This window comes from Amblyomma americanum, chromosome 9 (assembly GCF_052857255.1).
Source record: "Amblyomma americanum isolate KBUSLIRL-KWMA chromosome 9, ASM5285725v1, whole genome shotgun sequence".
NCBI classification, from domain to species: Eukaryota; Metazoa; Arthropoda; class Arachnida; order Ixodida; family Ixodidae; genus Amblyomma; species Amblyomma americanum.
Window position 1 is genome coordinate 67,919,586 of NC_135505.1, and position 10,883 is coordinate 67,930,468.

The window sequence follows — 10,883 nt, forward strand, 5'->3', positions numbered from 1 at the left end:
ACAAAATGCATTTTTTATGTAGTATGTAGTATGTTTATTTGGCGATATTATATACAATATGCCCTCGAGGTGAGGCTAAAGGAGGTAGACCAAGCACACCTCCTGAGAAGGCCTACACCCCGATCACACATCATGGAAAACGGGGGCCGAATGGACAAAAGATAAAAAAACAATGAGCAAACATGATCACAATAGAAAATAGTTAATGATAGACAATAATAAATATCAAATAACAATAAACGAAACATTTCATAATATGCACATTCAAACAATAATAAAGGAAACTAAGTATACAGAATTAGCTGAAATTTAACCGGGGGGGAAAAGAATCGTCAGTTTTTTCTCGAATACAGACACACTATAACTTTCTAAAGCAATCTGAGTAAGATACTGGTAGGCATTACACAATGTTATAATCTGATAATCGGTTGTTTGTTTACCATAATTTGTTCTGGGTCTTGCAGTAGATAGGGCAACGGAACGTAGACCATACGCAACGTTTCTTGAATTATAAGTATTAGAAAAAGAGCTAAAGTCATGCTTGACTTTATAAAAAAATGTGAAGAGCCAAACTAAAATTGTATGAATTAAAACAAATTGCGAACATGAAATGTTTCAAAAAGATTTGCTTCAACAGATGAACTTGAACTTAATAAACGTAGAGCTCTTTTCTGGAGAGAAAGCAATTTGTATGAATCAGTTTTGTTGCATGTACCCCAGACTAGGTTGCAATACACCAGGTGAGAATGAACAAGGGCAAAATATAACTGTTTTTTAACTTGTAATGGGAGGAGATGTCTAACACGATAAATAACATAAATAGATCTGGCCATTTTTAGTCTAATGTAGTTTATATTATCACTCCAACCCAAATCGCTACGAAAAAACACACCAAGGAACCGGCAACTATGAACTTGCTCGATGTTAAAGTCATTAAAAAAAGTTTGATGTGATGATCTAATGGTTTCTTTTTTGGATGGAAGAGCATAAACTTTGTTTTGTTTACGTTTAATTGAATTTGATTAGCATAGAGCCAAACCGCTAACTCCTCAAGCCAGGCATTACATTGGTGTTCAATTACTTGGAGACTGGAGCAGGAAAAAAAGACATTAGTATCGTCGGCATACATCATGATATTAGGAGTTAATGGAATGTTTACAATGTCATTAATATAGAGAATAAATAAAAGTGGTCCCAAAATTGAACCCTGAGGGACACCGAATTTTATCATACCAAAACTGGATTTTACATCATGAATCTTAGTGTACTGTATCCGTGCAGTTAGATAACTTTCCAAAAGTGAATTTGCCACTCCACGGATCCCGTAAGACTTTAATTTATGGAGCACTATTGTATGTTGCACAGAATCGAAAGCTTTGCGTAGGTCAAGAAAAATTCCAACAGAAAAAAGCTTAGTTTCAAAATTGTTAATTATAGAGTTTTTAATATCTAACAGAGCAGATTCTGTTGATTTACCGGCCTGAAAGCCATACTGTTGGGGGCAGATAAGATGTTTAGCTTGTAAGAAATTGTTTAGTCGCCTATAGAGTACACGCTCAGCTAACTTCGAAAACAGTGGCAATACCGAAATAGGACGGTAATTATTTGGGTCATTTTTGTTGCCTCCTTTGAATAAAACGGTAACGCGCGCGACATTTAATTTGCTAGGGAATACACCAGAAAGTAGCATTCTGTTACAAATATGCGTAAGAGGGCCAGTAATAATATTTACAGCACATTTGATAGGAAAATCAGCAACTTCGTCATCTCCAGGTGGGCAGGTGTTCCTAAATGAATTAAGAATAGAAATAACTTCATCCACTGAAGTAGGGGACAAAAATATAGATTCAGTACTGCAAGAGGGTAAGTATGAGTCGACAGTCCGGGTTGAATGACAGCTAGCAGAAGGTCGGTATGCTCCGGCAGCTAAAAAGTGTTCATTCAGCATATTGGGAAGTGAAACTCCAGCATAATTCACCCCATTGACTTTCAGCTCAGAGGGAAGACAATACTTCCTGTTCCCTATAAAAACGTTAGCACCTTGCCAAAGTAATTTAGGATTGTGTAAGATTGACGACAACTTATTAATATAGAAAAAAGATTTGGCTTTCTTTAGATCTGGGTTTAATTTATTTCGAAACTTCTTAAACTTAACTAAATCATCCGGGCATCGCGTTTCCAAAAAACGAGAGAACATTTTGTTCTTTTCTTTATTTGTTTCAAAAGTGCTCCTGTCATCCATTCTTTTCTAGCCTTTCTATGTTTTATTTATAGTTTGAGTTGGGAACGCGGCGTAATAGCATTCAAGCAGCTTCTGAATAAATATATCATAAGCACGGGACGAGTCATTTTCACCATATACATCTACCCAATTATTTGTAGACAACAAGTGAAAAATCTGGAGATGCTCTTTTCATCATTAACTCTACGAGCGTGAACGGGTTTATTCAATTTGGTCGTATCAGGAAAAAGTGAAAAGAAAGGCAAGTGATCACTAATACCAGAAGAAAAAACACCGGATATGCAACTCTGAGGTGGGAAATTAGTGAAGCACAAATCAATTAATGTTTCAGAGTGCAAGGATATGCGAGTAGGCAATTCAATAATGTTGTCACAACCATTAGACAGCATTATTTCATTTAAATTAATCTTCAGAGCGTTATCCTCCAAAAAGTTAATATTGAAGTCACCTGGCACAATGATACGCCAGTTGTTTTGGTTTGCAAACTTCAGAAAACAATCAATGAAGCGAAAAAAATTGTCAGAATTTCCTTGAGGGGGGCGATACACATCCATAATAGCAACTCTATGAAAAGCAATGCAGACAGTTTCAAAATCAGTACAAACAAGTGAATAATCCGACAAGACCTCAAAGCACAAATAATTTTGCACATATAAAGATACACCACCACCACGCATTCCATCTCGAAATACTGAAATGGGTTTGTAACCAGGAGACTCGCTGACATCTGCATTTGAGGTAAACCATGTGTCAGTGAAGGCAATAAGGTCAAAATTAAAGTTCAGTTTAGTTAATTCAGCTTCTACTTCTTCTGATTTATTTTTTAGGCTTTGACAGTTCAAGTGGTAAAGAGATAGTGTGTTGCGAGGATTGTAAGCACCGTCCTTTAGAAAGTCGGTGAATGACTCGGCAGTAAAATAAGCCATTGTTGAGCAGGCGTACTACGCAGACTCGCAGCAACAGTGATTAAACCATCTTATCAATGTCCTCCTCACAAGCGATCCTGATGGCTCGTGCACCAGGTTGCTTTCGAGCGTAGATCTTTCCTTCCTTAGACCTGACGAAAGCGTACTTCATTTCCTTAGCCTTCATTTTAGCGAGCCACAGTAAATTCCTGCTAGAAGCCGTCAGGTTATCAAAGAATCGAATGTCATCTTCGCATTCTTTGCGCTTTGAAATCCAGTCTGTTTTTGTGGATCGGTTGGCAAAACGGATCAAAACCACAGGCACCTTGTCTGGTTGAGATGGAAGGCGGTGTAGCCCTTCAATGTCCTTTGCAACAAGTGTTGGCAAGTCAAGCTTCACAGCAAGGCTGTTTACTTTGCTCAGTAAATCTTCATCATCTGTCACAGGTATTCCATGTATTTCCATGTTTTGCCGCCTACTGTACTGGCTCAGATCGTTCAATTCCTGACGCAGTTTTCGAATTTGCTGCCCGTCCTGGTTTGCCTCAATGTCGTCAGCTCTCTTACGCAGGAGCTCGATTTCCTTGTCATGTCTATTAGATACTTCGAGCAATTTGTCACACGTGTCAGACATATGTTGTACAGACATTTCAATGCTTGAAACGGTTTCCTTCAAAGATGTCACATTGTCCACTTTGGCCGTGAGATTTGCCAAAGCCTTACTAATCTCAGCAAGCTGTTTGCATAGGACAGCAGAAGATGCATTACTGCTGCTATCCTGACTGCGTGACGCCGAAGATCGACATGTCAAGCATTTCAAGGCTTTTCTTAATTCGGCATTTTTTGCTTTGAAACTCCGCTCCCCAACCCCTGCACACTTCCCTATATGAAACCTTTGACAGCAATCCGCACAAGTCATAAATTCTTCACCATCTATAATGTCTTCGTAGCATGCAGAACAAGGATCAAACTTTTCAGATGACATTGCAAGCAAGACACTAGACCATGGGCAGCAGTGGCAGCAGTGGCGGCAGTATGCACTGGCAGCTTAACAACAGTAAGAAAAGACAACTAACCTGCAAATTCAAAACAGTTGTTTGAGCACTCTTGTGCAGCAACGTGCCACCGCCACCGCTGCCCGATGTGTTAAGCCTCTCGACGACTTGCGCAGCCTTATAGCCAGAAGGAAGGGGCGTATCTTCACGTGATGAAAGCACGATAGGCAGCCGCACACGGTGCGTCAACGAAGCCAGCAGAATGCAGATCGCGCGTGATACGGAAATTCTTGCAGACGGACAGCAGCGAAGGAACTGCAAATTCAAAACAGTTGTTTGAGCACTCTTGTGCAGCAACGTGCCACCGCCACCACTGCCCGATGGAAATGCCATTCATATGAAATGCCTTTCATATAGAGCCGCGCTTTTAGTAATAAGGTAGTTGTGGAAACCTTACAAAACAATTTTTCATCGGAAGTATTAAAGCCGTTGTTTTCAGCTTTTTCTGAACGTTTGCTCATAAGTTTCCAAGGTATGCAGACCTGTACAGAGAAACCAGTGTCAAAGCAACGATCTCATCAATTCATAAACTAGTTTTTTTCACTGTATTTAAATGTTCTGCACAAAATTGGGAACTTAGTTTGCGGAAACACCTTACCAATATTAGAAACATATTCGTTGAAGCTACCGATGCAACATCCCTACAGCAAACAAAGCAATCAGGCAAAGCATGTCGCAGCCGGTCTTGTATTACTGTGTTCAAAAATAGTTCTTCTGGTCAAGAAAGGATATGAAACGCGAAAAAAATGTGTCGAACAACTGTGTGAGAGGGACCACCCAATAAACAGAGGGAAGCGCTTTGTACGACTGCACCTTCGCCGTTTAGACGCCAAATGAACATCGTAAAGACGCGGTTCGTCTTCAGCAATAGAGCAAGCTGACAGGCCGCGCTAGCTAACAAGGGTATGTCATCAGCGTATCGCAAAATACTGATTTATGGTCGAATATTCTTATCGCAACCCTTCCGAATGGAGATCTCTCAACGCCTGCTGCAAGCACTGAGTGAATGGCGCTGGAAAGATCCTGTCTCCCTGCCTGATGCTTTTTCTGATTGGGATGGAAGCATCTTCAGAAAACATAATATGCTGACTGGCAGTACTTTTATATAATTTTGCAGCACCTTCTTATATGCCTCCGAAAAATCCTGTTTCCATAATTCCTGACTTGAATGTTGCGGTATAGACGTAGTAAATTTATTCCCCAGAACATGTGAAGAAAATATATAGTGCCGCCAATGTTTGGTGGATTTCTAAATCATATGTTTGATGACGTGAATATGATACATTGTTGATTAGCCTTAATGAATGCCCTCCTGGTCCAGTCGTAAATTGCAGTCATTCGGATTGTGTTAGAGATCTCCTTAAAAATTGTCATATAGTCAATGAATAGTAGCTGGTAGTTTGTTATTTTTCAAGTTGTTTCAAGTTGTTTTCAAGTTGTTCTTATGAATAAAGTTAATCTTAGCTTTTTCGAGACTAGGAAGGCGAGATTCATAGGCATTGCCTCTGCAGACTGGCCGGTTTTGAAATCGTAATCATCACAGTGTTCTTTTAAAAAAAATATATACCTGATTTTCAACAACTTTTTCTTTTTGAGAGTGCTGCGCCGTTCGCTTGATTGTCTACTTCTCTATTGGTGGTTTGTTCGGTTCCTAGTTACCTCCGCCTGCGCCAGCATTCTAGTGATTATTAGGGATACTCTTCGATAACTGCAGATATCATCGGCTACGTCAAGTTTCGTATTCATTTTTCTAACTGCGTGCCATCCTTATTTCTCAAGGCATAAATAAGAAGCTCGCTTATGCCTACTTTCTATTCATCGCTTTTGGGCAACTTGCGCTCTCTAGACCATGCTAAATAGTCTTCATATTATACTTTCTTATTCAGGCCACCTAAAGCTTGGTGACTCTTGGTAAATGACATTTCTGTCAGTTATGTTTTGTCAGTGGCAGCAAGGCCTCTTGTTTTCGCGTTTCTTTTTTCCCTACCTCGTGTCTTGAACGAGCTTGCTAGTCCACTGTGTGCCTAACCCACCCCATTTCTTTAGTGGCGTTTACAAATGCATACTCCCAATTCATCGCAACGAAAGACACTCCTGCGGGTGCGATCCGACAACTCAGCTCCTACTTTGTGATTGTCGTCGGTTTGAGCTCTAGCGCGCACTGCAGGCTGCATCACCCTGCCGCTTAGATCCGCTCCCACTTGCAGAATGGGCCGCCGCGGTGGCTGAGTGGTTATGGCGCCCGACTGCTGGCCCGAAAGACGCGGGCTCGATCCCGGCCGCGGCGGTCGAATTTCGATGGAGGCGAAATCCTAGAGGCCCGTGTGCTGTGCGATGTCAGTGCACGTTCAGAACCCCAGTGTTAGAAATTTCCGGAGCCCTTCACTACGGCGTCCCTCATAGCCTGAGTCGCTTTGAGATATTTAACCCTCATAAACCATAAACCAAACCCTCTTGCAGAACCAAGAATCCATGTTATTGGTAGTAAACCTTCCTCTCTGACTAGTGCTTTGAAGGCGCTCTTGAAGTTCTTGAAGGACTCACCATTGAGTTCAAAGTTGTAAACTTTCATATTGTGCCCTGTGTACTCTTTTACTAATGGCCTACGCATGCGTAAAAAAGTAATCACCCTTTCGTTCCTCTCCTTTCGATCTCTTCCTCCATTCCCCTTCCCATGTGTAGGGTAGAAAACTGGGCATTGCCTAGTTAACCTCCCTTCGTTTCTGCTTATCTTTCTCTCTCTGTTTCTCTGTGCACTCTACATTGATATTTAGTAGATTGCCAGTCACTAAGACTTGGAAATTGAGGCTTCCTTTGCTGTTTGACTGCAGCTCTATTCTTGTAGTATAAAAGCCCCACACACTTCGTATGCTTTCATTTACATCGGTTTTCTGAGTTGCTGTAAGAGTCAACGGTATGCAGCATTGTTTAAAAAAGACAAATATCCTGTAAGACAAAACGGTTTTGGAGACTGTGTGTGCAAGCATAGGTTGTCTCTTGCCAGTTGCGGCACTATTTGTAAAGTGCGAATAAATAGTGTGGTATAATCACTGCGAGAGAGCTCAGCAAGTTTTAACATAAATAAAAATGCATGCCAAATAACCTCACGTTCTCTTTTTGCATTAGGTCAGTGTTATCATTGGTTTGCGCGTTTTCTGGAATTACACACAACACGCTGTACCCCCCCCCCTCTTTCCTACATTAAGAGTAGAGCTATGGAGTATAAGTACAGGACCGAAGAAAGAGTGGATGAGCACTTGCAGTAGAGCAGCGACAGAGTGAACAAACTTCTTAGTATATTTGAGACACCAGTTTAAAGCGACAGCCTCAGCGGAGAAATCTAGGACTGTTCTTTGTGTTTAATATTCTTGCAACCTGTTAAGAAAACGCTTCAAGATAGGATCACTTAGAGTACGAAACAAACTCAAGTAAACCATTTGCTACTCAGGGTTCTGACAAAAGTAGCTGCGGACTTAGAAATGCACCTTATAAATCTTCAAACAATACTCTTTGAAGATAAAGTCAACAAGAACATTGTGAAACTTTTCTGTTATAGTTTACGAAAGTTTATTGTGATTAGCTTCTGCAATTTTAGGCGAGAACTCTGCGTATCTTCGTAGAAATGCAAGTGTTATGGATACGCAAAATTTCCCGAACTCAAGAAAAATAAATGATCGGAGCGTCTTGTTTGCAATCTTCGTACTATTTCATAAATAAAAAGTTATTTCTCTTTCTGACTCGAACAAATATCTGAAGCAAATAACTTCCCAGTGCCTAAAACCAAAAGTGTTTTGATGCACTACGATGATCGCCTTTCGCGTTGTATAGAAGCTATATTGGCGCCTTCTAAAGGGAGTATAGAATGTTATTTTTTTCAAAATTCGAGGTTATTTAGGATGTAACTGTAAAAAAAAACTTCAAGGCAAAGCGTGCCAAGCAGTTTGGGGCTACCACTAAACATAGATACCTAATCACAGGTTGAAAACGCGACGACGTTAAAGTATCTACTGAACGCATTTGAGCAGGGCGGCAAAATTCATGGTGACATTTCTTTTGTCGAAATTTCAAGCGCGTGCTGCCTTCGCCCACATGCTGCCCTGAGTTGACCGATATATCCAATTAGTGCTTACTGGGCTTCACCTTCGATGGCGTTCTTTTTAGCAGCTGTTTCTTCGGTAAAACGCAGCGCTACCATACGTTACTTCACCTTTGCGTCCTCTGCCCGCCCCTGTGCACTGCATAGAACCCAGAACGCCGAAGGGGCTTTTTTCGGTGATTACGCCACCATTTCAAAAGCTGGGACAAAAACCTTGCAGCCTTTACCTAGCATTTTCATACATTCCATTCATCTTAATTCATCCTATTCTACATCCTCTTCACTTGTCCCTTAAGCAATCTAGGTGTTTCGCTTTGAGGTATGTACCAGTTCGCACCATCGCAGTGGGTGTGCAAACCTGGTGGCTAAAGTATTACTCACAATGACCACTTTGACTATGTCGAATATGTCAAATAATTTAAGTCTGAAGTATTTTAGCATTTGAAGCCAACAAGCTTCTGGCAGTTTGCACTGATAACACTTAAGAAGCTTTACGATTGCGTTTTTCCTGTTTATCCTCTTAATACATTCGCGTGGAAGCGAATATTATGCCGTCACTCATACAAATTTTCTGTTTGTTCACTAATTACTGAAAAATCAATTAACACTAGAAAAAAGTGCCAATAGAGGAAGACCTATATAATATGGAACGTTTAATATTACATCTGTCTAATACAAAACAAGCAGAACAGAAAATATTTATCACTTGTAGCACGCATAACAATCTGAATAGCTATAATCATTGGCACCAAACGATGCTTGGGAAGACGCAGTTAGGCAGGTAGTCGTCGTTTTAATTTCGTGAGTTCTTCGTTTTACCAAGCTTTTGCACAACACAACTAAGCCTAAAAACTAAACCTAACAGGTATAAAGCAGCCCCCCCAAAAAACTCTATGTGTTGAAACTGAACCACATAAAAGATCGAAAGGCTCTTGACATCTCGTTAGTCCTTCCCCGGGTAAGGTTTCAGATTTCCCAACAATGAAGACACAATTTGCTTTCGCAAGTTGCATCCAGATTTCGTGGCACTCTACCAGAGGCGAAGAATAAATTTTCGAAATAATAGGCGCTGATTGGAAAATCGAAACAGGACGTGGTGCAATAATGAGTGTGACAACTTCCCGTAAGCGGCTTTTTCCGCGGTAGCTCAGCACTGAGCTACGCAGCATATTTCAGCACAAGTAATTAGCCCTGCCGTGCCGTTGCAAGCTATAGAATGGACAGCTTTGTTTCCTCGAAGAAAAACGGAAGTCATAAAATATCGAGGCTTTGAGCGAAGCGTTTTAAGCGGATGTCTGTGTAGATTAAGAGGCAATCTTTTGCGACAAACACTCGTGGCTGGTGCAATAATATAAAATCTTGCCAGCTAACGATTAGGGTCGCCTAATTATTGAAATATGAGAGCAGCTTGCACAGTACGGTGCCCCTCTGTTGCGACAAATTTTGCAACCATTTGCCAAAGAGCGTGCTCTGGGGTGACGTCAAAACCTGGATCGCCTACCACAGCAAGACTCACTGAGACCAAGAGCGTTTATTCCGTTACAGGTGCGGCCACCATGCTGCGACCAGCGATGATCTTTGGTAAAAGCTGCATCAGTGCGCTGGTAGAGCAGCCAATAGGGCTGGCAACAAGGCTTCTGAGACGTTGTCCAGAAAGCTTTTAGATTATGAGCTGCGTCGTCTACTATAATGTCACACACTGACTCGAGGAAAACATTTGAGAAAGTGCTTTTTTGCTGCTAGATGGGGCTCTACCACCAACTTCGTTTTTGTTCTTTTTTTACGTTGACACTTGAAGTCAGCTACGCCATTGCTTTGCGATGGCGTAGAGGCAGAATAGCCGCCTCTCGAGCAAGAGAACTGATCTTCGAATCCCGCTGCCTCGTCATTCTCCAGCGGGTTTAAAGAAAAAACTCCGCGTGTCGATGGAATTGAATAACCAGGCCTTGGGCGCGGCTTGAGATAGGTGACCAGACCCGTCAATGCATTCCCTCACCAGAACAGGTTTTGGTCACTCTGTTGTAGGACTCGACCACAACCTTATATGATCAAACCAATTAACCCTCGGCCCACAGTCCCCAAGCGGCTGCGGAGACTGACCAAGGCGGCGGTCATACCTTTGACGCAGCGTAGGGTGCTAAGAATCTCTGACTTGGGACAGGCTTCGATTGGAATCTGAGGCTGACAACGTTCAACGCTAGAACCTTAACTAGTGAGGCTAGCCTAGCAGCGCTGCTCGAGAAACTAGTGGGAATTAAATGGAATGTCATAGGGCTCAGTGAGGTTAGGAGGACAGGTGGGGCGTATACAGTACTAAAGGACGGGCACATATTGTGCTATCACGGATTAGTGGATAGACGAGAACTGGCTGTGGGATTATTCATTAAAGGGGGGATAGCTGGCAACATAGAGGAGTTGAGTAGAGGGGGTGGCAGCTATCGTAATTAGGCTCAACAGGAGGTATATGCTGAAGGTGGTTCAGGACTACGCGCGTACGTGCAACCATGATGACCAGACCTGAGTAGGTTCCTATGAAGACGTGGAAAATTGGCAATGAACAAAGTAAAATGACAGTACACTGTACT

The 10,883-nt window shown here is 41.7% G+C and overlaps 1 protein-coding gene across 1 annotated transcript; it reads right to left on the reverse strand.

Annotated features, from left to right (window-relative positions):
- Positions 1–3,208: 3,208 nt before the first annotated feature.
- LOC144103403 (uncharacterized) lies at positions 3,209–3,781 on the reverse strand. The gene has a single exon (XM_077636129.1). The coding sequence runs from the start codon at positions 3,779–3,781 to the stop codon at positions 3,209–3,211; it is 573 nt and encodes a 190-aa protein (XP_077492255.1).
- Positions 3,782–10,883: the final 7,102 nt, after the last annotated feature.

Excerpts from the sequence above, each read along its gene's own strand:
- LOC144103403 (XM_077636129.1), bottom strand. The coding sequence starts at position 3,781 with ATGTCTGACACGTGTGACAAATTGCTCGAAGTATCTAATAGACATGAC.